Source organism: Desmodus rotundus, chromosome 5, assembly GCF_022682495.2.
Source record: "Desmodus rotundus isolate HL8 chromosome 5, HLdesRot8A.1, whole genome shotgun sequence".
Taxonomy (NCBI): Eukaryota; Metazoa; Chordata; class Mammalia; order Chiroptera; family Phyllostomidae; genus Desmodus; species Desmodus rotundus.
Genome location: NC_071391.1, coordinates 101,518,096 through 101,545,294, shown reverse-complemented (window position 1 = coordinate 101,545,294; position 27,199 = coordinate 101,518,096). Strand labels below are relative to the sequence as shown.

Genomic DNA, 27,199 nt, shown 5'->3' with positions numbered 1-27,199 from the left:
GAGGCGGGGCCCCGCTCTGCCCCGCGTAGTCGGGACGGGTCCTGGTTGGCAGACCGCGGGGTTTCTGAGGGAGCTTGGGAATGGTGGATTCAGCGCCAAACCAGATTCGAAGCAGGGTCGGAGTGCACGACCTAAAGCCATTGATCCCCCCAGTTCAGGTGGGCGCTCCCGCCGCGACAGCGACAGCTAACGGCAACCGGGGCGAAGGTAGGAGGGGCGACCTTATCAGGCTGGAGGGGAGCGAGCCTTAGGGAGTCCGCCAGAAACCCGGGCACCCTGGCCACACGCCAGGCCTGAGTGCCAACGAGTTAAGTACTCTTTTGCTGAGCGTTCAGGCATTGCTCCGGATCCTCAGCGGATCTCCTCTTCACAGTCCAAAAGGCAGATAACTCACTTGGAAGGTGAGGACATTGCATTTAAAGGAATAAATGCTTGTATTTCCCATAGAATGATGGTAATAGGTACAAAGAGGTGGGTCAGAAAACACAGGGAGACGAATGAACGTTACTTTTTGGAGTGTCTCATTGCATTTGGCAAGAAAATCCTTGTGGCTCATCCAGATGGAAAATTACCCCAGCAAGCCAAATTTTCACTTAACTATTGCTGCATAACGAAGTGCCTCAGCCATTGGTGGCTTAAAACAGCTATGTATTATTTCTAACATTTATATGGGCAAGTTGGGTGATTCCCCTGCTGGTTTCATCTGGGCTTACACGTGTGGCTTCAGTCAGCAAGGGTGGGCTGAGCGGGGTGGGGAGGTCTATATAGGCCTATTCACACCCTTGACAGTTGGTGCTGGCCTGCTGTTGGGGCACCTCAGGTCAGGCCTGGCCTTGGAAGTATCACTTGGGCCACATCTTACTGGCCAAAGCAAGAGCTGAGTTAAGGGATGGAGTAATGGACCGCCCCCCCACGCCTTGGTGAAAGGAGGCCCCAAAATTTGTGGTCCTCTTTTTAAATCTTCAACGGAAATCAATTTCTTCTTCAGTTAGAATAGAAACCGCCAAGACTTGCCTCTTGCAAAAAGAAGCATCCAGTTGTTCACACTTTGGTGATGCTGATACTGTTCATGACCAGGGCTCCATATAAAGCTGCAGTAAAGACACAATGGCTCCTCATTTATTCATTACCCTTGTGACTGAAGTCACTCTGAGTTAGTCTTTCTGGTATTATACAGATGGGAATGGATTCTGTGGGGAGTTGGTCCCAGTGGGAATTTTCCTAGTTACTAAAAACAGCTACACAGAACTATTGCAGTCTGCTTGTATTAAATCTTTCTAAATTCCATTTCTCTGAAATCTGAGATGGTAGTTTTTTCCCCCTACTTTCCTACTGATGTGGTTTTCAAGAAACCTATTCGCTCCTCCCTGCTCTGAAACTTTTCTCCTTTGGTTATGCTTTTCTGCTGGAACCTTCTTTTACTGACACTAAACATGAATTCCATCTTATACTCACAATCCTCCAGTGACCTCACCTTTCTTTCCACCTTTTATCCTGTCTGCTTCCCTTCAGAGCTGAGCTTATTCATGGTGTTGCTATACACATCCTTGTATCCACTTCCTCACTTCCCATTCGTTTTTTAACCTACTCCAACATGGCTTCTATCATCATTATTCCATCAAAAGTGCTTTTGGCGGGGGAGGGGGGGTGGGAGGGTGGGGGTGGTGAAATGAGTAAAAGTGGTTAAAAGGTACAAATTTCCAGTTACAAGATAGCTTTGTCCCAGGGATGTAATGTAAACCATGGTGACTATAGTTAACAATACTGTGTACTGTTTATCTGAAAGTTGCTAAGAGAGTAGATCTTAGAAGGTCTCATCATTAAAGAAAAATTGGTAACAATATGTGGTGATGTTACCTAAACTTACTGTAATCATTTTGTAATATAGACACACATAAAATCATGTTGACACCTAAAACTAATACAATGTGAAATCTATTATATCTTAATTAAAAATAAAATAAAAATAAATTCTTTAAATTATTAAGAAAGAATTTATGGAGGATTAAGTCAGCTGCTTCCTTTCAAATGGTTGGGGGTGGGGAGACAAAAAGGTCTTAGTACCATACTTGCAACTTTTCTGTAAATGAGATTGTTTCAAAATAGAGGGAAAATAATATGTTACATGTCTGGCATTGTAATAAAGACTGTTAGTGCTCCTACCCAGGCACCCTTTACTCTCCTTAATCCATGCATTCATTTTCTAGCTGCTGTGTGAGTGTAGGAGCTGTCCTGCCCACTTGAGTGATTCATGATACCTTCATCCCCCCCACCCCCACTCTGATGTGGTGGTGGTGGTGGGCAACCAATGCCCGACTGGAAGAGGGTACAATAGTTCCCTTGCCTCAGAGTGGGGCAGTGGAACAACTTTACAGTGTGAACCTTCCAGAGCACCCTGTGGATCAGGGCAAGAATTTGTCTGAGTCCTCATCCTTAATAGACTTCTGCTTCCCTCACCCCTTTATAAGCTTTTCCCAAAAGTCCTGTGCATCTGAATCTCTGTCTCAGGCAGCTTCTAGGCAATCTCAGCTAAGACAGTCACATACCAGCTCAATAAATTATGTATATTATTATTAGCATCAATGACACCACCATTAGTTACAACAACAGTGCATATACCATAGGTCTAGATACCCTTATTTTATGGATATATTGAATTTAAAGTTTCCTACCATCCTTATTTCTGCTGTACTACATTATTTTTATATGGAAAATTGACTTATCAGAAACAACAGTAGAACTCTGAAAGTGCTAACTTGAGATTCCACTTGTAGAATTCTCCCAAGAAACAAAGTGAGGCTATTGTTCTGATTAAACTCATTCCATTCCACCCCTTTCAGAAAGTCTATGTGAATTTTCCTTTCCAGGTGTGCTGCCTAACCTATGCCTTGGATGGGATTTGGGGATCCCAATTTTCTGATGTCTTAGCATCAGTGGTTCTCAATGAAGGTAATTAAGGATTGCATTTTTTGTTGTCTCAATGACTGAGACATTGGTCTGAATGACTGGGATGATAATGAAATCCTAGCATCAGTGCTGGCAGTGTCCCAACAAGAATACCTAGACAGTATGAAGAACAAAATGCACAGAGATCCACCCCCAGACAAGAGTTGATGGAGACCCAGAGAGTAGAGACCATCTCCCAACTCCCCCACTCCTGCTACTTCACCTTCTTTGGCTTTCTCCCTCTTGCCTTCTTCCTCCTCCCCACTTCTCTCTTGCCCACTCCTGTGCCCCCTCTCATGGCTGCCACCATCACCACCTGTCTCTTCGCCAGCTGATGTGCCCTGTTGCCCCCTGCACAGCACCAACCCTGCATTCCACAAGGGACTCGGACAAGGATGTCTAAGGTAGGTGAGAGAGGCACACAGAAGCAAACCAAGTGGCAGACAGGCAGCACCTGAGGAGAGACATTCAGGCAGAGGCAAGTGTCCCTGACCCCCATACCTTCAAAGTTCAGAAAACCTTGTCACCTTGCCTCCACAACTATGCCAGGGAAGTGGGAAGAAGTGAGGAATTCCTCTTCCCAGTACCTTAAGAATGTCTGAGTCTTGAATACTTTTTTTTCTTAATTAAAATATACTTTTATCTTATAAAATTAACCAGTCAACAATGAAAAGGATCATCCCAAATTCAACATTCAGCACAAGTATAAAATGTCCCGTTGGACATATGTGAAACACCAGTCTAAATATCTGAGCCAAGTCCCTATTTTTTTTTTAAATACATGGTTTTGCTAAAGTCACTGGTGACATTCTTGTTTTTAGATCCTCATCTCACCTTTCAGTTGACTACCTCTACCTTAAGGACTCCTGTGGGCAGTCTTGACATTACCCCATCTCGGTTTTCCACCAACCTCACTGGCAACTCTCAGTCCCCTTTGCCAGCTCCCGCTGTGTTGACTAGCTCCTAAATGTTGGAATTTCTCAGGGCTTGATCTCAAAATATACATACACCTTAAGCAATGTCATTCATTCCTTTGGCTTTAAATAGCATTTCTGTACATGACTTCAAAATGTATATTTTTAGTTCCATACATACAACTGTCTACTTGCCTTGGAAACCTGGTATGTCCCAAAACTATGCTCAAGAGCTCACCCTTTTCCCCCAGGAACCTTCATGCACTTAGCCGTTTTTGCTAGAAACCTTTTCTTTGGCCTCACTTCCCACTTTCAGACCATCACTGTGTCCTGCCAAAGCTTACCTGGACTCTGTCCCCTTCTTCACACCTCAACCATCACCATCATCTCACTTGGACAACCACATCACAGCAAAGGCTATAAATGTGATGTCCTCAGAAAAGTTCCTAGTTCCCATTATTAAAAATCAAGTATATGTATTATATTTCCTCTTCTGTCACTCTGAATGTTACAGAGCAAGACGGGGGGGGGGGTGGTTCCTTCACGATAAATTATTACAGAAAGGATTCCGCCTTTCTGTCTCTGGAGGTTCCTTCCCCCCACGTCCACCTGCTAGGTTCACAATGCCCGCCGCCAGAGGAAAGACGTCTCTCAATGCCAGAGACTGGTGAAAAGGAAAGGAATTGTTTATTTAAAAGTTACACAAACTTAGAATAATGACCTAATGTCTTCAATAAGATACTAAAGTCCTCTAGAATACCCACAGATGCACAGTCCTTCCCTCTCCCTGTGCCCAGTCCGGGGTACCGTGTCTCAGGAAAGGAAGTAGAAGTCCGTGATTCAGGCTCCCGGCACCATCAGCTGTGTGGCTGCTGCAATCTCCAGTTAATCCAAAGCCATGTGGCACCTTCTCACGGCCCAGCAGCAAGAGTCCTTTCTCCCCTTTCTCTATGGCTGCAAAGTCTCTCCTGCTGCCTAAGCCGCGTGGCAAGAAGAAGCACTCCAAAACCTCGTGGTCCTCTCTACTCTCCTTCAGAACCGCGTGGTCCTTTTCCCCACTTCAGAACCACATGGACCTCTATCTATCTACTTGCTTCAGAGCCTCGTGGTTCTCCCATTTACTTCAGAGCTGCATGGTCTCTCCTTTCCCCAAAACCTTGTGGCCCTCCTCTACTACTATGGAGCCCCGTGGTCTCTCCTTTCTATGGCTGCCGGGCCTAGGTTTTAAATCCCAGTGCCCATCTTCCTTTGCAGCCCCATTTCTGACTCCTCCTACAGTCAGCTACACCTGCCAGCATCCCTGTATTCTTCCAGCTTTACTGGGCTGCCATAGTAAGTCTGGGCAGGTGTGGCCCCATGGCATGGAGCCAATCATCTCCACGCTCTCACGCAGGCCCTGTAACCAGGGGGGAGTTACTTCCCAGTCCCATCCTGGGTGGAATTTGGTCCCATCCCCCTGGCTCAAAGCATGGCCACAGCTACTTAACACATCCATGAAACCAGTTAAAGGTTATAGATATGTTAAATGACTGTGCCAGGGGTTAGCTGCAAAGCTCTTGCTACCCAAAACAGCTCTGAATGGCCCTGTTCCATGTGTCCCATCCCCCCTGGCTCAGGCCTGTGGGGGTGAAGACATCCTACATACATTTTTCTAATATTTCCTGGACACCCTGAGTCCTGGACCCCATTACAAATCCCTTCTTGGGGCCCTCCTCTTGGCTGCACCCTGCTTCATGAACACTTTACTTTTTCTTCATGTCACATAACAATTTGTATTTTATATAATTACTATCTGATATTCTATCTTCCCTCACAAAGCAGACAGCAAGCACTATAAAGGCAGCAGCTATTTTACTTACCACCATATCCCCAGCAGCAAGCACAGTTCCAGGCTAGGTGAACAAATGAATGGTTTGTGTATTTTTTTCTCTCCCAAAGAATTACGTTCTGTAAATCATAAAAACCGTCATCTTACTGGTTATGTCCCCATTCAGCAACTTTTTAAACTCTTGGCTCAATATTCCCTACAAATATATTTGTTTAGTGCTATTTGATGTACAAAATATTGTTTCCCTTAAAAGAAGATTCCTTTTTGCCCTGGCTGGTGTAGCTCAGTGGATAAAGTGTGGGCTGCAAATCAAAAGGTCGCTGGTTCGATTCCCAATCAGGGCACATGCCTAGGTTGCAGGCCAGGTCCCCAGTGGGGGCCACATGAGAGGCAACCACACATTGATATTTCTCTCCTTCTCTCTTCCTCCCCTCCCCTTTCTCTAAAAATAAAGAAATGAAATCTTAAAAAAAAAAAAAAGATGCCTTTTCCTCTTTCTTTTGTATGAATATGAAGGAGATTACTCAATTGGGCATTAGAAATAGTGATTAAATATTAAAATACAGGAAAATGTTTAAAACATACAAAATATAGTTACAGCTCACTATATGTCCAGACACGAAATGGTTTTAATTATATCTAATATTACTTGAGACAATACTGTTTCTTTTTTAAAGTATTTTTTATTGATTGTGCTATTACAGTTTTTCCAATTTTCCCCCTTTCATCCTCCCTCCATCCTCCCCCACCAACCTTCATGTCCATGGGTTGTACATATAAGTTCTTTGAGTCCTCCGTTTCCTATACCAATTTTTAATCTCTCCCCATTTATTTTATGCTTACTAATTATACTTTTTCTTCCCTAAACCTTTTCCCCCCTATTCCTCCCTTCCCCCTCCCCACAGAAATCCCTCTGTGTGATGTCCATTTCTCTGATTCTGTTCCTGTTCTGGATGTTTGCTTAGTTTTTGTTTTCGCTATTTGTCTTTTCTTTTACGTTCATTTGTTGATAGTTGTGGGTTTGTTGTCATTTTACTGTTCATATTTTTGATCTTTTTCTTAGATAAGTCCCTTTAACATTTCATGTAATAAGGGCTTGGTGATGATGAACTCCTTTAACTTGACCTTATCTGGGAAGCACTTTATCTGCCCTTCCATTTTAAATGAAAGCTTTGCAGGATAGAGTAATATTGGATGTAGGTCCTTGCCTTTCATGACTTCAAATACTTCTTTCCAATGCTTTCTTGCCTGCAAGGTTTCTTTTGAGAAATCAGCTAATAGTCTAATGAGCACTCCTTTGTGGTAACTGTCTCCTTTCCCCTTGCTTCTTTTAGGATTCTCACTTTGTGTTTCATCTTGGGTAACTTAATAATGATGTGCCTTGCTGTGTTCCTCTTTGGGTCCAATGTCTTTGGGACTCTCTGGGCTTCCTGGAAGTCTACTTCCTTTGCCAGATTGGGGAAGTTTGCCTTTATTATTTGTTCAAATAAGTTTTCAATTTCTTGCTGTTGTTCTTCTCCTTCTGGCACCCCTATAATTCGGGTATTGGAATGTTTCAAGTTGTCCCAGATGTTCCTAAATCTTCATTTTATTGGATTATTTCTTCCTTTTCTTCTGGATGGATGTTTTCTTTCTTTCTTTGGTCCAAATCATTGCTTTGAGTCCTGGTTTCCTTCCTGTCACTGTTGGTTCCCTGAATATTTTGCTCTATTTCACTTTGGGTATCCTTCATTCAATTTTTCATTTTTTGACCCAGCTCAACCAGTTCTGTAAGCATTTTTATTACCAGAGCTTTAAATTGTCCATCAGATAGGTTGGCAATATCCTCATCACTTAGTTCTGAGGTTATGCTCTGTTCTTTCATTTGGGCCATATTTCTTTGTCTTGGTGCAGCTGATAGGTTATAAGGGGGCAGGGCCTTAGGTATTCACCAGGGCAGGGCAACCCTCTTTGCTGTGCTGCAGCGCTGCCTGTGGGGGATGGGCTAGAGAGGGGAAAGTGCGGCTGGCCTGCTCACCTCCAGCACACTTTTCAACTCTTGTGTGAGGCTGGGTGTATCTCCCACCACAGCAACCCCAGCGGTAGCCCACAGTCAGCTCTGAGTCCTCTTAAGTCAACCCCTCCTGTGCAGCCTGCCAAGCTCTGCACCCAGCCCTGCCCTCAAGGCTGCTGCGTCACCATGGTGTTTGTGAGCTGGCCCACTTGGTCCACCGCCTTACGCGACTGGTTCTGTTTTTTTCTTTAATTCTTTGGTTGTTGGAGTTCCATGCAGTTTGATTTGCTGGCGCTTTTGGTTGTTTATTGATTTTAGATTGATTGTTATCCTCCTTTTGGTTGTGCGAGGAAGAGAAGGGTTTCTACCTATGCTTCCACCTTGGCTGGAAGAACCAAATGTGCTTTTGCATCATGTAAATTTTAGAATATCAATTCCTTCAAAAACTCTTGGTGGGATTTTGATAGGAATTGCATTAAACTTGTATATCAGTTTGAAATTAACTGACGTCTTTATTGTGTTGAGGATTCTAATTCATGACCACGGTGTGTGTTTTTAAAAATTTTTATTTATTTATTTATTTATTTTTTATTCAAGTACAGTTGTCTCCATTTTCACCGCACCATGCCCCCGCACCCCACCCATCCCCACCTTCCACCCTGGAACCTATCCCTGTTTGGCTTTGTCCATGTGTCCCTTATACATGCTCCTTGATGGCCCTTTCCCTATTACCCCCTATTATCCTTCTCCCCACTCCTCTATGGTTACTGTCAGTTTGTTCTTTATTCTATTAAGGATAGAATGTAATACCAGAGAAATCTGCTTTGAATTTTGGAAAGTTCTTTTCTCCCTAAAGTATCTAGTTTGAGTATGCCTCATCAAAAAATGCAATCTCAGGTGATTCGTAAACAGTGAAAAAAATCAATCATCTTCCTTCATTTTGTTAGGTTTTCCTAATAAGGTCAACTTCTTATATAACATGCCCTCTTAGTCAAAAGCAATTTTTGGTTTCTTTGGTTTTAGGTACAAATAACTTCATTCCACATCTGTCACTTCTATTCCATCACTTTCTTTAACATAAACCACTGAACCCAAGGCTTTCTCTGAAGGAGATCCTGTGCCAGTCTCTTTACATCTTGTAAAGTTTTCTTGGTTTGTGTCTTCTAATTTTATTTTCTTGGTGTTTTGAAATAACTGAGTCACTGGTTCCAACTTGCTTTTCTCAGTCCCTTGCATTAAGTGATCATCCACTTTTGAATCCATACATATAGCAGATACTTGAGTAGCAGATTTACTAAGAGAAAATCCCATTGGAACAGCTGAATAAATACAGTAGTGAAAACACTGCTTCAGCTTGATTGCTTGAGGGAAAAAAATGGAAACAAGTGAATACAGCAGGAATTTCAATCAACTTCATGGCAATGTTCATTTTAATAGAATGTCATGGTGATGATGCCAAAGATATAAAGTAAGACACTTCTACCTCTCAGTGTTTACATTTTTTCTGTGGGAGAAATTGCAGGTTCTACAGATTCTTTGAAAGTCTTTTTAAAAAGAAATTTGCCAGGTTTTATGTATCATCACCTTTCAGAGAACAGAACTTCTCTACTTGGCCTTTTCTATCATTATTGCTATTAAAAAATTAGTAATTACTAATGGATAAAGGAAATAATTACTGAAGTCCATACGCTCTGCTAGGTGTCCTCCAAAAAATAAAGGTGGCCAAACATTTGTAAACATATACCAAATAATGACATACTATCAAAATACATGAAGCAAAAACTGCTAGAACTGAAGGAAGAAATAGACAGTTCTACACTAATGGAGATTTCAATACTCAGCTCTCAATAATGCATAGAAAAACTACACAGAAGATAAGGAAATAGAAGACTCTTACCAACAAATTAAAACTAGACTTACCAAAATATATAGAACATTCCACCCAACAACAACAGCATACACATTTTTCTCAAGCACACATGAGACATTTTCTAGGATAAACCATGTCCTAGGCTACAAATGGACTCTCGATTTTAAAAGATAGATGTCATACAAAGTATTGTATCTTCTCTGATCACAATGGGATGCAGTTACAAATCACTAACAGGCCCTGGTCAGGTAGCTCATTTGGGTAGAACATTGTCCTGATAACACCAAGGTTGCGGGTTTGATCTCTGGTTAGGGCACATATGAGAATCAACTAATGAACGCATAAATATGTGGAACAACAAGATGATGTTTCTCTCCCGCTATCTAAAGTCAATATAAAAATTTATTTTAAAAATCAATAACAGTAGAAAAAACAGGAAAATCCTAAAATCTGTGGAACTTAAAACAATACACTCTTAAACAACCAATGGATCAAATACACCACAAGGGAAATCAGAAAATACTTAGAGGTGAATGTAAACAATAATACATCAACTTATGGGATGCTGCAAAATCAGTGCTAATGGGGAAATTTACAGCTATAAACCCGTTAAAAAAAAAAAAGGCCTCAAGTCAACAATCTAACTTGGCCACTTAAGGAATAAGAAAAAGAACAAACTAAATCCGTAAGTAACAGAAGGAAGGAAATAATAAAGATTAGAGCAGAGTTAAATGAAATAGAACCTAGAAAAACTAGAGAAAAAAATCACTGAAATCAAAAGTGTTTTCAAATTAAGTCAAATGAAAAGTGGGGGACATTACTATTGATTCTATAGTAGTAAGCATTATAGAGAATGCTATTAATAACTATACCAACAAATTGAATATCGTAGCTGAAATGAACAAATTCCTAGAAACACAAAACCTGACAAGATCAAGTTATGAAGAAACAAAGAAAATCTAAATGAAGAAAATCTAAATAGGCCTATGACTACCAAAGAGATTGAATTAGTAGTAGAAAATCTCTAAACAAAGAAGAGCCCTAAACTCAGTGGCTTCGTGTGAAAATTCCATTTACACTATTGTAACATTTAAAGAAGAACTCATACCAATATTTCTCAAACTGTTTCAAAAAAATTGAAGAGGAGGGAACACTCCCTAATTCATTCTAGGAGGCCAGCATTACCCTGATACCGAAGCCAGGCAAACATATCACACAAAAAAACTATAGACCAATACCCCATATGGACATTGATGTAAAATCCTTAACAAAATAGTAGATAACAAAATTCAGCAGTAAATTAAAAATATACACCATGACCCAGTAGAATTTATTCCTAGAATGAAAGGATACTTTGACATACGAAAATTGATTGACGTAACACACTGTATTACAGAATGCAGGAAAAGAACCACAATTGTCTCATTTGATGCAGAAAAAGCATTTGACAAAATTCAACACCCTTTCATGATTAAAAAATCTCAGAAACTGGGAAAAGAAGGAAACTCAAAAGAAGCCATATATGAAAAATCCATAATGAAGATCATACGCAATGGAGAAAACATTTCCTTTATAATGAAAAATAAGGCAAGGATGCCCAGTTTTGCCACTTCTATTCTAGCAAAAAGAAATAAAAGGCATACAAATTGGAAAGGATGAAATAAAATTATCTCTTCACAGATGATATGATCTTATATGTAAACTCTAAAGAGTCCAAAAAAAATTGTTAGAACTAATAAATGAATTCAGCAAAGTAGTGAGATAAAAAGTCAACATGCAAAAATTAGTCACATTTCTGTACGCTAAGAATGAACAACCTTAAAAGGAAATTAAGAAAATCACTTATAATAGCATAAATATAATAATAAAATACTTAGGAATGGTTACCAAGTAAGTTAATCTAAAAAATATGAATGGCCAATAAGAACATGAAAAGATGCTCACCATCACTAATGGGGAAATGCAAATCACAACCATGAGACACTGCCTCATACCCAATAGGATAGTTAGTGTCAAAAAACCCCAGAAAATAACAAGTGTTGGTAAGGATGTGGAGAAACTGGAACTCTTATGCACTATTGGTAGGAAAGTAATATGGTATTGCTCTTGTGGAAAACAATTTGGCAGTTCCTCAAAAAATTAAAAATAAAATTACCATATAATCCAGGAAACAAGCTTCTGGGTGTAGACCCAAAATAACTGAAAGCAGGGTATCAAAGAGATATTTGTACAACCATGTCCATAGTAGCATTATTCATTATAGCTAAAAAGTGGAAACAACTCAAGTATCCATCAACGGATAAGCAAAATGTGGTATATTCATACATGGGAATATTATTCTGCATTTAAAGGGAGGAAATGCTGTAATCTGCTGAACTTTGCCATTACACAAAATGAAATGAGTCAGTCACAAACGAGTATTTTATGATTCTACTTATATGAAGTACTTAGACTAGTCAAAATCCTAGAGACAGAAAGAAGAATGGTGCTTGCCATGGGGAGTTATTTTTTTAAAGATTTTATTTATTAATTTTTAGCGAGGGGATAGGAGGGAGAGAAACATCGATGTGCGAGAGACACACCAATCGGGTTCACAGGCTGGCGCTCAATCCACTGAGCCACACCAGCCAGGGTGGCAATTCCTGTTTAATGGGTAAGAGTTTCAGTTTTACAAGATGAAAAGGGTTCTGGATCAGATGGATGGTGGTGATAACACAACATTATGAATATATTTAATGCACTGAACTGTATACTTAATAATGGTTAAGATGGTAAATTTTATGTGTATTTTACCACAATACAAAAAATTTTTAAAAGATGTCCAATTAAGATTCAGTACTTTTTATTACAGATGTCCAGTCTGTTAAGAAAGATGAGCATGCAACAGAGTAGGAGGGCTTGGAAAGGTTCTGAAGGGAGCGGTTCTAGGTCAGGTTTGGGCTTTGAATGAAGGGCAGGAATTTGGAAAACAGAGTTGACCACGATGACAGAAGGGAACAGCTTTCTGTCACAAGGAAGAAAGTGAAGACACAAAAGCCCAGTGCTTGGTAGAGAACAATAATCTACTGAAGATACTCTAGTAGCTGTGAATGAAAACTACTTAAAACATTTTTTAGAATGTATTATGTATTTAATATTTATGTACTGTGGAATCTTTTATCAGTTTACAGCTCTATCCCCATCAAGCCCTAATTATTTATTGACAGTTCTAAAGATGTCATCTTAAAAACTTGTTTATCAATATTTGTGATTGAATGGCAGCGTTTGATCTACAGTAGAACAGAGTCCTGGGCCTTCTGTAGTATCGCAAACACAGTAGTTACTCAAGTGTTGTTTATGTAATAATTAAAAAAATAGTAATTTGGCTTTCTAGGCATCATATACAATTTAGCAAAATTTAAAAAAGATATCTCTGATCGTATTCTAAAATCTGTTTCTTGGATTTAGAACTTGACGATGAATTTTATTCCCTCATCAAATAAATATCCAATATTCAAATTAATAAAATTGGGTTTATTATACTCTTTGGTTTCTCCTCTTTATTTAAAAAGGAAACACTCCTGTCAAAAATGCATCACTTGAACCTAGTCATGAGGAAACAATCAGCTAAATGCAAATTGGGAGACATATAAATAGCCTGTACTCAAAAGTGTCAATGTATGAAAAACAAAGAAAAGTTGAATTGTTCCAGATTAAAGGAGACTGAAGAGATAATTTTCAAATGCAGGGAATGATCCTGAATTGGGGTGAGGGGCAGGAAATGTATTAAGAAGGACATTTCTTGGAAAATGTGGATGTAAAATTTTAATATGGATGGTTTATAATAATACTATCACATCCACATTAAATGTCCCAAATATGATAACTATATTGTGGTTATATAAGTGAATATGCTTGGTCTTAGAAGATATGCTGGGCTAGGGGTAAAGAATCATATTTACCACTTATTTTCAAATTATCTAGCAACAGCTACAGAGAGAAAGTAAAATATATAACATGTTAACAGTTGTTGAATCTATGGGTAAGGATAAAAAAATACTGTGTTCCTGTTCAATTTCTGGATGGTTAAAACTCTCAAAATACAAAATTAAAAAGAAAATAACTAAAAACTATATAAAACAACATACTGCATCTGAAATCAACAAAGGTAAAATAATGGTAATGCATATAATTATCAACAAGCACATGAAATTCAGGTAGGGAAAGAACCAAATACAACAGGGTAGATTTGGCCTCAGGAGTCTCACCTTGACTTGTCTGGGATCTTGAGTACATGAAGGGAGAAGGAGTGTATTTTGGGGCTCTTGGGCCTGACCACTGGATTGCCATTCAAGAAGAAATCATGAATGCATAAGGAAGAATAAAGTTTCAGGTAGAGCTAAATAAATTTGGACACAGATACATACAGACACACACACAAAGACAGACTTTCCTTACCAGATGTTAAGATATGTTACAAAACTAAAATAACAGAAACTGTCCAGTGTAGGTGCAGGAACAAATAAATGACCAATAGGACATTACAGGTCCAACTTGCACCTAGATATGTGCAGGAACTTCATGTATGATAAAGGTGGCACTATATAGCAAAGGGAATAGAATAAACTAAGCTTAGTATGATGATAGCACTGTGAACAGTGACTCACCATGTGGAGGAAAATAAAGCAAGATCCTATGTTCCATGTAAAAGGAAACTCCAGATGCAATAAAGACCTACATGTGAATGTATAACTATAAACACAATTTTAAAATATAGGACAATATATTTGTAACCTTGGGGTGGAGAATTAAACAATAAGGAAACAACAGGGATCTGACTATGCACAATTAATAATTTCAATAAAGACACTATAGACTTAAAAAACAATGCAGAAGAGATTGGAAGACGTGCTCCAAAGGTGACAAAAGGTTTAGCTAGAATTTAAAAATCAACAAGGAAAAAGGAAACCCAATAGAAAATTGGGCAAAGGATAGAAAGACATAATTCACACACAGATTAGGGGATCCTAAATTGATCCTGAGTACATAAATACATGTTTAAACTTAATAAGAATCAAACAAATGGAAATTTACTACCATCAGAATGGCAGGCATTAGAAACATGGATGACACTGAGGAGACAGAGTATAAAGAGAATGTAGGGTGACAGGAAAACTTGTTCATTTTTTCTGGTGGAGTGATTTTTAAAAAATATTTGTTTTTAGAAAGAGGGGAAGGAAAGGAGAAAGAGAGGGAGAGAAACACTGTTGTGTGAGAAAGAAATATCTATCAGGTGTCTCTGGCACACCCTAAGAGGGGACCTGGCCTGCAACCCAGGCATGTACTCTGACCAGGGATTGAACTGGCAACCTCTCAGTTTGCAGGTTGTCACTCAATCCATTGAGCCACACCAGCCAGGGCTGGTGGGGTAATTTTTAACTCCTGTTTTATATTCTACATCCAATCCTTCAATGAACCCTGTTTCCATTTCCACCCTTGCCCCTTCCTCCCCACTGTATGCTCTGAATCTGTATCTGGAATGAGCCTTCTAAAACATAAGCCAGATCACATCATTGTCTGCTCCGTGTGCTCAAGTTTTCTCTACATATCAAATCTCCAGCGTAGGCAGAATAATGGCCCCCAAAGATGTCTAAGGTTGCAGATGGAATTAAAAGTTGCTTAACCAACTGATCCTGAGGTAGGGAAATTATCCTGGACTAATTGGTGGTTACCAATGTAACTGCAAGGATCTTCATAAGTGAAAGAGGCAGGAATGTCACTCTGATGCAATGTCAGAAGGATTTGACAGGCTACTGCTGGCTTTGAAGATAGGAGACCACATGCCAAACAAAGTGGGAAGCCTGTAGAAGCTGGAAAGATGAGAAAACTGATTCTCCTCAAAAGCCTCCATAAGGAATGCAGCCCTGCTGACATCTTGATTTAAGCCCAGTAAGATGCATTTTGGAATTTTAACCTCCGTAACTGTAAGATAAGTTTGTGTTGCTTAAAGTCACCAAATTTGTGGTGAATTGTTATAGCAGCAGTAGGAAGCAGATATACAAAACAAAAATCTGTCTTCTCAAACTCCTTTCCTGTCTCTCACTCAATCTGCATCTGTCCCATGATCTCACTGCTGTTCCTGAAGCACATGTTATGCCAAACCTTCTTCTGCCTCAGGGCCTGTGCACTTCCAATGCCCTTAGCCTGAAGCAATTTTTGAACTGCAAAACAATTCTGTTGGAGATGATTGATGACATAGGGCCTGAGACTAGGAAGAGCCATGATACAGATATAAGGACCAGATTTATCCTCGTGCCCTAAACATGCTAAAAAAAAAAAAAACAGACAAAACACATGAAACCACAGTTTTAAGATATTGGACAATAGACAGTGCAGGCGAGTAATCCCTAACAGAAATAAAATAAACAAGGTGAGCCGTGGAAGTGCTCCCTGCCTGGAAATTTCAGTCTTCAGCATGAGGAGGGGGAACCCAAATTGAGTCAGTTATGTCAAGGAGTTGAGAAGAGAGTTCAGAGTTTGTGGAGGCCAAGGTAGCTAGAATTTGGAGATCAGAGATGGGCAGTGAGAGAAAGCCCCAGCAATTTGCGGAAGATTCCCCACAATCCTTTGGCTGAGTACTTATAGTGTATATGTGTAAGGCACATATTGAGGCCTGGGAAAGAACCAGCAAAAAGGACAAGGCCAAGAATAGAGTTCCCACCAGCATGAGTGGAAAAAATTCCTACTACAGGGAGCACTGAATAGAGTCCTCACAAAGATATTGGCTTGGTAAAGGGGCCAAGTTAGCCCTAGAAGAAAAACTATCGTGGACCTAAAACTCAAAAGCAAGCTTCTAAAGCAGCACAGTCCAACAGAACTTTCTGCAATGATTGTCCAATATAGTAGCCAGTAGCTGCGTGTGTGCACTTGAAATGTACATCATAGGAGTGAGGAACTAAAATTTAAATTTTATTTAAATTTATCAACAAATTTAAATAGACATATGCAGCTAGTGGTTACTATTTTTGACAGGATAGTTCTAAAGGATCAAACTGTTTCCAGGTAACCTTATGGTATCTCAGAACAAAGTCTGAATATATTTAAAGAAAAACAATCTACAGCATCCAACAATGTAAAATCTGCAATGTCTGGTAGCCGATAAAAACTTACGAGCTATAGAAACAATCATAAAAATATGACCAACCCATAAATAGGAGGAAAAAAATCATTTGATAGAAACATACCTAGAAATGACACAAATGATAGAATTAATATGCAAGCACCTTAACAGGTATTTTTGTCAGGATGGGCGGGGATATCCGCCTGGCAGCCTGAGCCCGAGGGGAACCACCAATGATGGACTACAGCTTTGTTCCAGGAGACCAATCCCTAGCCCCCGAGGGGAGCCAACCAGAATTTGGTGCATAAAACCGCACCATATTCCCCACTTGCCCGCGATTTCCTTAGCCAGCTCTGCGGACTGGAGAATCTCACCCGGGTGCGCAAACCCCAATAAAGCTCTGTACTGCCTAATTTTGTGGCTGATTGGCATTTCTTCCTCAGCGGAGCCTAAGAAAACCTTTCATTTGGTGCCAAAACCCGGGAGGAGTTGTTGTCTGCTGAAGACCACTCCTCTCCCTACTCCCCGAGGAGGCCTTGTGGCCACCCCACCAGTCCAGACTAAGAACCAGGGTATGTGCCATTGCCGTTACATTTCTGGTCCCTGAACACCGATTCTGGGCCCGTCTGCTGGAAGAGACTGCTCTCACACCAAATTGCAGGGCTGCGTTGGGGTGACCCTTCCAGGAGAGGCCACTCTCCCTCCACTGAGAGGCTCTAGGCAGCGGAGGAGACATCCCTGAGCCTAGATCCTCATTTTTACCAGACTGGATCAGCAACTTAGGTTGAGGAACACTGATTCCCACTTGCTAATCCTCGTGGGACCAGGAATGGGGGGGCAGGAGTCCAAACCAGACCCTAAGTCACCCCTAGGGTGCCTCCTGAAAAATTTGCCAGCTATTGATCCTGGCCTCAAGCGAAAACGGCTGATTCTTCTATCCACTACGGCCTGGCCGTTATATCAGCTCGATAATCGCGAAACCTGGCCTCCTAAAGGTACTTTTGATTTTGTTACCCTTACTGACCGGGATAATTTTTGCAGACGGACTGGCAAATGGTCTGAGGTCCCATACATTCAGGGCTTTTGGGCCTTGCGCTCCCATCCTGATCTATGTGCCCAATGCTGCACAGCTCAGGTTCTCCTGGCCCGAGGGAACTCTGACCCCTAAGGCCTCCTAAGCCAACTGCCCCAGAACCCCCTTCCTCCTTTTCTGATTCCCCTGAAGATCTTACTTCTCCTCCTCCTCCTCCTTATCAGCTCCCACCAACGGCTACTCCAGCCCCGGCCCTCCCTTCTCAGCCGGATTCTTCCCCTCCCTCTGAAGATCTTTCCTCCCCAGTCAGCTCACACTCCGGCTCTTGCCTGAATCTAGAGCCCCTAAGATTTCCATATTTGCCCCCTCCAAGAAATGGCAGGAGCAGAAGGTGTTGTTCAGGTCCATGTCCCCTTCTCACTAACTGACGTCTCTTCAGTTGAGAAACACCTAGGCTCTTTCCACCTCTAACAACTGTAATTCCCAAAAGGAGGGCTCTGCCTTCCCCTTGCCCTTCATCTCAGGCAGTCAATTATGATAAACTCAGAGAAGTCACCCAAGGCCCCGGAGAAAATCCGGCCCTATTTCTCAACAGACTAACCGAGGCAATGATGCTCCATACCCACCTTGACCTGGCTTCTAACGCTGGGGCCACTGTCTTAGCTACTCACTTTATCTCTCAGTCAGCCCCAGACATTAGAAGAAAATTTAAAAAGGCTGAGGATGGCCCCCAAACCCCCATCCGAGATCTGGTAAATATGGCATTCAAGGTTTTCAATAATTGGGAAGCAGAGGGTGAGGCTGCCTGCCAGGCACGCCTACAGCAAAAGATGGCCCTGCAGACCCAAGCCATGGTAGTGGCCCTGCGGCCGGCGGCAAACACCGGCACAGGGGCGAAGCCTAAGTCCAGGCTGAAGAACGCCCCACTGGGGGCCTGTTTCAAGTGCGGCAAAGAAGGACACTGGGCCCGCCAGTGTCCTCAACCTTGGCCACTAACAAAGCCCTGCCCCGACTGCCGACAGCTTGGCCACTGGAGGGATGTCTGTCCCCTTAGAGGCTTGTCCTTGACGTCTCCATGCAGGGGACCAGCCAATCAAGGTGCGGACTCTTCCCTGGCCGCGCTGGAACTTCTTGGACTCCTAGACGGCTGAAACAGCCCAGACTTGAAGACCCCCATCACCCTCCCCGAGCCCAGGGTAATGCTGCAGGTAGCGGGTAAGTCCATCCCTTTCCTGGTGGACACGGGGGCTACCTACTCTGTTTTACCATCTTTTTCAGGAACTCTTACTCCTTCTCAGATCTCGGTCATGGCGGTTGACGGGACCCCATCTCGCCTGTGGCGAACCCCTGTTTAATTGCAGTCTGGATGGCTTTCCCTTTTCCCATTCATTCCTTGTCATACCCTCCTGCCCTATCCCGCTTCTAGGAAGGGAGGTTCTCCAATTACTAGGTGCCACTCTCCAGGTCACTCGTAACCCTACCCCTTCCTTCTCCCTTATCCTTCCCCTGTTAGAAAATCCAACTACTCCTCCAGCTCTGCCTATTTCCCCTTCTCTCGTCAACCCACAAGTATGGGATACTTCTACCCCAACCGTAGCTTCCCATCAGCCCCCCACATTGTCATCCATCTAAAACATCCGACCTCTAGCCCCTCCCCTCTACACCCCCCCCCCCCAGCTGGAAGTAGCCAGACCCAACACAGCGCCCCTTATCCTATCAAAGAGGTCGGAATGTCAGGATGGGCAGGGATATCTGCCTGGCAGCCTGAGCCCGAGGGGAACCACCAATGATGGATTGCCGCTTTGTTCAAGGAGACCAATCCCTAGCCCCAGAGGGGAGCCAACCAGAATTTGGTGCATAAAACCCCACCATATTCCCTGCTTGTGCCGCGACTTCCTCGGCACACATGCGCAAACCCCAATAAAGCTCTGTACTGCCTAATTTTGTGGCTGATTGGCATTTCTTCCTCGGTGGAGCTTAAGAAAACCTTTCAATTTTAATATGTATTCTATATTTTCAAGAAGGTGGAGCAAAGCATGAGTATGATGAGGTAAGAAATGGAAGATATTAAAAAAATTAAACTTCCAGAAATGAAAATACAGTTCTGACAAGAAAAAAATCCCATTGTGGATGGGATTAACACAGTCAAAGGAAAAATAGTGACCTTGAAGATACATCATAGAAACCATCCAATTAAAAAATAAACAAGAGGATCAAGCAGCTTCACATATGTGCAACTGGAGTGTCTGGTTTCTTTGAGGGAAACAGGGAGGTACTTGAAAAAAAAAAAAGACAAAATAGACGTTTTTCATACTGAAGTTTATGAAATAACGATGGGAAAATGAAGGGCATAGAAAACCAAGACCTCAGAATTGCACAGGAGTGTGTCACAAGGGAGAGATCAGAGGTACTATGAGAGCATTAGCTGGGGCAGGAGGAGTACTGGCCACCGGGTTTTCATTGAGGGTAGAAAATTTTTACTGTCTTGGGATGGTGAAGGAAATCAATGGTCATGATGTGAAAAAAAGGAAAGTCTGTGCCCTGGTTTGGCTGTAAAAAGATCTTCACATTTCCAAAGAATCTTCAGTTAACATCAAAGTGGTGTACAAAAATGCTTAATTTCCATCCCCACCCCCCCAGCGAAGTACTTTCCTACCTCCTATTAATAATCCTCTCATCCCCCAAGGCTTCAACTCTGAGAGTTTTGAGGTTTCTACATTTTTTCTCTTTCTTTTCAATAATGCTAGATAATGAGAACATTTTATTCAAAATGATCTTAGTATCTGAAGAGAAAATAAGATTATACATTGTTCTCCCTAAAATAATTTTTCAGGTTGGTCTTTGGGAGCTCATGCTTTTTCGTAACTTATTCTATCAATTAGGTATAATTATATTTCAGAGGAAAAGTACCTCTTGGGCCTCTGACTTCTTTATCTAAAATAGCAGCAACACTAATTTTTTAGTATCTAGTTATACTTACAAAGTATGATATCTGAAAATAAATGCTACAAAATATGAGAAAATGGCATACATGATGAAAACTGAGCAGAGAATGAAAACATGGCATTTATATTTTAATGTACTTTTTATGAAGAAATTTGTTCTAATATAAAATTTGTTTATGCCTGCCAGTAATATATTGTGGTAAAAAATGAGTACGTACCTGTCAAACCCAGGAGTTGTGAGATTACTTCTGAAGTGCACAGGCAAATACTAAATCAAGATCATCAGAGAACAGCTTTAAAAACCTTGTAATCTATTTTCATCTGTGGAAAAGACGGGGACAAAGTCACCATTAAAGTTTAGAAGCCCCTGGGTTATTTAAGAAAGGTGAGATGTGTTAAACATTAAGAAATTAAAGACATTTCTTTTCAAGCTGGGCTCCAAAATTTTAGCAGAGTAAAATGTTCATTCTTTGTTACTTAAAAAGCTCATTTTTCCATTTTAGGTAATGTGGTTAATTTTAACATAGTTGGATGGCCAAAAATATTATACCTGGTTAAGTTAAAACAGTGCTCCCTAATTAAGAGGATGTAAGTTTAAATGGTATTGGACAGGAAAACAATCGATACAATATTAAATATCAGTGACGCAGTATACCCCTTCCTTTTTTGTTAACCATCACCAGTTTTTCTGGAAAGGGGATGGCATGTGGAGAAGAAATACCAGTCAGGAATCTGCGCTTTCATTGTTAATTCTGCCACTTCCAGATTCAACCCTGACTGGGCAGTGCAGGGCTGACCGAGGCCGCCGGCGCTCACCTAACATGCTGGCTCTCTCCCTGGGTGCTGCGGCAGGACCCAAGCTCGGAGGCTCCCCGAAACCCGGCTGCGGCAGGAGAGCGCACCAATCCCCCAGCGCCCAAGAGCAGCTCTGGGGAATAAAGAGTTCACTGAACGTGGGTCCAGAACGGTGCCTAATGTTTGAGAAAACTGGTACAAAGCCGTAGCAGCAAAGCAGCAGGTGCTCAAAAGCTTCAGGAAGGCAGCAGAAGGGCACACACGCCTGCGCATGCGCGTTCATTTCCTTGGCAGCCGCTTGTGTCAGGGAGAAAGATTTAGGTAGGTCTCGGAAAATGAGTAGCGGCTGGTTACTAGGAGACAGGACGCTCGGACTGGACGTCTAAGCGCTGCGCCGGCGTGCGCCTGCGCGGCGCGAAGGGACCAGAAAGAGGCCTTTTTTTAGGCATCTGCTTTAGGCTGGCGGGTGGACGTACGCGTCGCTACGTACTTGTGTGCACGCGCAGGGCTGGTGGTCCCCGCGAGAGGGAGGGTCCAGCCAGGTACGCGTGCGCACAGGGACTGTGGGCGCGCAGGACGGAAGCGAAGCGTAAGCGCCGGGGTGGTGGAGGACAAGCCCCCCTCAGGTACAGAGCGTGAGGGCGGGGCCGACGGAGGCGCCAGTCGGCGCTAACCGCCCCAGCTTCCTTCCCGCCGGGTCCCGCCTTCCTCCACATCCACCTCCACCGGGGCGGGGCCTGGTCGTTTTGGAGGTGGGAAGGGAGGGGTAAGGGGCTGAGGGTGGAGATGGGGTGGGGCCTGGATCCCTGGCGGAGACCGAGACCTGGCAGTCGCCGGGATGAACTCCCAGGAGGTGTGCGGGCTCAGAAGTTCGGGGAGGGACTCGGAGCTCCAGGTAGAAAGCAGCGATGATGCGCCAGGATGGGATAAAGCAGCTTCTGGGCGGGGAGGCCTCTGAGAGGGCAGCTGCAAGAGGGAGTGTGTGGCCGGGCTTTGGAGGCTTTGGGTGACACCGAGGTAGGTATTCACTGCTTGAGCTTCTGTGAGCGGCAGTAGCAGACAGAATTGCGGTCCCTGAAGCCTTCCAGTAGCAGACTTTGCTTCTGTGCCGTTTCTTAGGAGCTTAGGTTTGAGCCCAGTTCCTATGGTGACCGCTTCGCTTCCTGCGGCAGCTCTGCGCTTGGTTGTTGAGGGGCTCTCCGCCAGGTTTCTGAGAGTGTAGACACGCCCTGGAGTGGAGCCAAGAAATTTGGAAGTCAGAGATTTGGGAGTTAAACCTGGCTCATCCTGACTCCCAACCTCTCACTTCTAAGCCTCTTTACAGACTTTGGGAGGCCGAGATTACATAGGCATTTGCATGAACATCTCATATAATTATTTCAGTAGCAAAGTCAGGGTAAGCTGACTTTTATTTGGAAAAATAGTTGAGACAAGTGAATAACTGAGGCGATCATGGACCTAAATACACATAGGAATACATTGTTTTTCTCCTAAATAAATTCAAGAATCGCGGCTTCAGGAAAACTTTGCAAAGATTATAGTGTCCCGGAGTGTTTCCTCTTCCACTACATGCCCTTATATCTCAGGATTTTCGGTGTTTTAAATTTCCTCTACCGTATAATCGGAATTGAAGAGAAGTGAGGACTTGGGGTTTCAACTACACTTCATTTTTGTTGTTTTACTTATAAGGACATAAATAGAATAACAATTGATTTTTAAAAAGTAGAAGGAAATAGGTTAGTTATAAATATAAAAGGAAAGTGTCACATCATTTAAATCTGCCTCCAGGATAAAACTGATTTTTGTTTGTATTTTAATCAATCAATGAACTAAATCAATCTAAATTAGTGGCAAATAATTAGGAAGGTACATTAATGAAGTATTTATTTCAAATAATAAACTTTGGCATTAGTGGCAGCTTCCCAAATATATGCTATTTTGTTTATCTTCTGAAAAAAATCACTGCGTTAGCCCAGCGTATAATCAGTGTAGAGATTTTCTGGTCTCTCTGTCTTCCTTTTTAGTTGCTTAGTACAGGTTGTTTTAGGATAATTTGCTTTTAAAGTACTCCAGATACAGAGGCAGTTAGGGCTGGTGTTATTATTTATCCCCTTTTCCCAACACATACCCGGTTGTAGGTACTACCATAGCTACTTCCTTGCTTTTTATTTTTTTAATAGTTCCTTCATCTTTATATGTGAACGAACATGCACATTCTAGTTTGGCTTGTTTTTGGACTTTATGTAAATGGACTTCTTGGTAGAAGAAAAGAAATACTTCTACCAAGTATTTCTTTGCATTTTGCTGCTTTACTTGCCATTGATTTAAAGATTTATCCTTGTTGCTTATAGTTTGTTGTTTAGTGTTCTATTGTAAGAGTATATACCACAATTTATCTACTCTTCTCTTGGTGGACATTAAGGATTTTACAGTGTTTGGTAAATGTGAACAACACTCATGTTTCATATACATGAACCTCATATACATGTCCTTTCATATACATGTACCCTGTGTTAATCTTTTTTTCCCATGATGATCTTTTGAAATGAACTAGTTAGTAAGGCAATTCCATGTCTTAGTTATGTTACTAACATTATTTATATATCATTCAATTATTTTAAGTCAGAAAAGCCTTTTGGAAACAGCTGTTTAAACCTTTATCTTTCCAAGAGGTCTTGATAAGTGGTATCTCTCCTAAGGCCGTTTATTTATGCTCTTCTAAAAGACAAGTTATTTCTTTACAGTATAATCAGATTTGAAGAGAAATGAGGACTTGGGGTTTAAATGGAATGACTAGGAGAGATTACTTCTTTTTCATAAAAAAGGTTATAAACATTGTGGCTTTACTGTTTTGTTTGAACTCAATTCCCAAAACATTTGTTCACTTATATTTATTATAAACAAAAAAAAACCTATGTCAAAATTATTCAAAGTTTTGTATGGTTCTCTATATCTTTCTGTAAGTGAGGGTATTCCTTCCTACTTCAAAGTTTTTATCAGTCAAATATTTGGGGACAATTTTATAAAAAGAAAACAAGTTGACCTATTGTGGGACTAGAATTCAGAATCCTATATAAAATACTCCAGTAGTTTCACTTATTCTATCAAAATGTTCAGTAGACATTTGTCGAGCACATGTTATATACCTGATATTTTGCTCAACACTAATGATACTTTTTAGCACATGATTTAACTTCCATCTTCGCTGAAAAATTAAAATGCTACCAGGCAGAGAGATCTTCAGATTTCTACCTCTCATCTTAATCTTCCCCGACCTCGCTTTTTTCTTTCTTGTCTGTGGAGACAGACTTCTACCCCTTATCTAACTCTTCACCTGCACTTGCTTTTCTCTTTCTTGTCTCAGAGAACAGTGCACACTTTTTACCTGGGTTTCCTTTTTGTTAACCCAGTGGCCTTTCTCCATTAGTTAACATTAACCCATGTCTTACAATCTTCATTGTGCTTACTCTATAGGGCGTCTTAACCTGGAGTACGAGAATTTAGGGAGTTCTTGAACCCCCTGAAATTGTAACGTTTTGTATGTGTTTGCAGTTAGAAGAGGATCTGAGGCTTTTGTTTAATTCTGGAAGCCTTCCTTGATGTAAAGAGAATTAAGAAACAAGTTTTTCTTCTTTAGTGATGACGCCTCAACAACCTCGGTCTTCTATCTTTCACTCTACCAGCTTCTAACTTTTCGCTCCACCTCTCTTCTTACAATGACACGTCCTAAAAGAAGTCTACATTTTCTATTTCCTTTTTATTACTACTAATTTATTTATTAGTCCTCATCAAACTTACTTTCACCCCATCCCTACCATTAAAACTACTTTATTCCAATCATTAAAATTGATTATTTAAAAAATGTTTTATTGAGTACCATTTTTTTAAAAGATTTTATTTATTTATTTTTACAGAGAGGGGGAGGTAGGGCAGAGAAGGAGAGAAACCTTGATGTACAAGAAACATGTCAATCACCAACTGGGGACCTAGCCCACAACCCAGGAACGTGCCCTGACTGGAAATCAAACCGGCAGCCTTTTGGTTTGCAGGCCAGCACTGAATCCACTGAGCCACACCAGCCAGGGATGGAGTATCAATTATGTGCTGAGCACATTTCTAGGCATTAGAAAGATGTAACGGTGATTAGATAAGAGTCTAGATCTCTTGGAGCTTACATTCTAGAAGGGGAATAGACAAGTGAAGAAATAAATGATATAATTTCAAATAGCATAAGTGTAAGTAACCTAATAAGAGAGTGAGTAGGAGAGAGGCTACTTTTAAGTAAGAGGTCAGGGAAGATCCTCTGACATTTCAGTGAAAGAGCTGGGCTGAGGGTAGGATGGAGCCAGCAATGAAAAAGGGCTCGGGGAGAGTGTTCCTGGCAGAGGCAAAGCCAGGGCAGAAGCTTCAAAATAGAATAATATTGGCGCAGTGAAGGATCAGAAAGAAAACCGATAAAGCTCGTCAGTGAACAGAGAGTAAGTACTAGGTCTGTTTCGGGAAGTGAAGGCAGGGGCCAAGTCACACAGGACCTTAAAACATTTGGAAATTATACTAATTGCAGTGGGAAGCCATCGGAGTGTTTTTAAGCAGGATATCATTGTTTTAAAGCGATTGTTTTCATTTCAGTTTGGAAAATAGTTCTATGGAGCAATAGTAGAAGCAGAAAGATCAGTTAGGAAACCGTTGTGGTTATCCATGTGGGAGATCACTGTGACTTGAAACATGGAGATGGTAATAAAAATGCAGAGAAGTGGGTGGATTTGGAGTTGGGACCAACAGGGCTTATTGATAGATTTGATAAAGGTCAGGGGAAGACGAAACAAAGATGACTCCTTAGTTTTTTGACCTTGGGCACTGACCAAATGATAGTGCAATTTGACATGGGAAGGAACATAGACATAGAGAGCAGAACTGCAGGTAGGAGAATTAGAGGTCTGTTTTAGACATGTTAAAGTTGTAATGGCTGTGGACATCCAATAAACACAATATAATGTGTTTATCAGTGTTCCAATAGGCGTATGTTCATAGTTTTTATATTCTAAGTCTTTTGGAGGGAAGTAGAACTCAGAAATAATTTTTTGTAGTCCTTTTCTCTGTATTCCCTTAGCATCTATGTGTGTTCCTCTGATGTGGCACTAACTATGCTGTACTCTAATTTCTGACTTATTTGTTCTGGACTTCCCTAGATTTATTGAGGGTTGAAATTACAGCTTTTTATTTGTTTTCCATCTTTCTGTCACCAGAATCTAATATTGGTTCATTGTTATTCTAGCTGTTTATAAATGTGTTTGATAATTGAATAAATGTGACTAACAGTCTGACTCTTCCTGTCTAGTATGAAGTGAAACAGTGATAGGGATGGAAGAAGTGTATTTGAGAGAGTTTTTAGTGAAAAGATCAGTAGGATTTGATGGCCAATTAGTAAGTTGAGTCAGTGAGAGGAATGAGTAATAGTAATTGTTAATAAAAATATATGTACACTTATTTTTGCCAGGCACTTTTCTAAGTGCTTTATGTATATTAACTCATTTAACCCTCACAATAGCTCTTTGAGGCAAGTACTGTTGTTATTGCTATTTTATAGATGAAGCCATGGCCAGAGACATAACTTGCCTATAGTCATGCGGCTAAGAAGCCGCAGAACTAGCACAATGAACATGAGCTGTCTGATGCTAATGAACATGCTCTTAACCACTATGCTTGCTATGTTACTTCCCACTGGAGAATGATTGTGTGATTCTAGCTTGGGTGTTCATGATAACAGTTTACTGCT

At 41.3% G+C, this 27,199-nt stretch overlaps 3 protein-coding genes and 1 long non-coding RNA gene across 10 annotated transcripts in view; 2 read left to right on the top strand and 2 right to left on the bottom strand.

Annotated features, from left to right (window-relative positions):
- LIPT1 (lipoyltransferase 1) overlaps positions 1 to 21,478 on the bottom strand; it is a 28,323-nt gene extending 6,845 nt beyond the window's left edge. The window contains exons 1-3 of the mRNA XM_045204805.2: positions 21,445 to 21,478; positions 20,847 to 20,949; positions 5,720 to 5,807 (exon numbers count right to left, since the gene is read on the bottom strand). The gene's annotated coding sequence lies outside the window, so the exon portion shown is untranslated. The remainder of the gene's footprint in view (positions 1 to 5,719; positions 5,808 to 20,846; positions 20,950 to 21,444) is intronic.
- LOC139440920 (uncharacterized) lies at positions 25 to 19,310 on the top strand. The gene is made up of 3 exons (XR_011651228.1): positions 25 to 158; positions 2,868 to 2,949; positions 18,765 to 19,310. It is a non-coding gene; the product is annotated as an uncharacterized lncRNA (long non-coding RNA).
- On the bottom strand, positions 7,355 to 20,951 carry C5H2orf15 (chromosome 5 C2orf15 homolog). The gene is made up of 2 exons (XM_024571833.4): positions 20,847 to 20,951; positions 7,355 to 9,042 (listed from the first exon to the last, which is right to left on the bottom strand). The coding sequence occupies exon 2, from the start codon at positions 8,990 to 8,992 to the stop codon at positions 8,717 to 8,719; it is 276 nt and encodes a 91-aa protein (XP_024427601.3). The 5' UTR covers positions 8,993 to 9,042; positions 20,847 to 20,951; the 3' UTR covers positions 7,355 to 8,716.
- Positions 21,479 to 21,829: 351 nt separating the features above from the next.
- TSGA10 (testis specific 10) overlaps positions 21,830 to 27,199 on the top strand; it is a 172,378-nt gene continuing 167,008 nt past the window's right edge. For 3 of the 7 annotated variants that reach the window (XR_011651227.1, XM_045204797.3, XM_024571854.3), the window contains exon 1: positions 22,215 to 22,318. Coding sequence is in view for 3 of the 7 variants with exons in the window: in XM_045204797.3 (XP_045060732.1) it covers positions 22,262 to 22,318 (57 nt within the window). In the remaining 4 variants the exon portion in view is untranslated. The other 4 variants (XM_045204802.3, XM_045204800.3, XM_045204799.2 and 1 more) reach the window with 4 other exon arrangements.

Coding starts and splice junctions, on each gene's coding strand:
- C5H2orf15 (XM_024571833.4), bottom strand. CDS start 8,992: ATGGGATTTTCTCTTAGTAAATCTGCTACTCAAGTATCTGCTATATGT.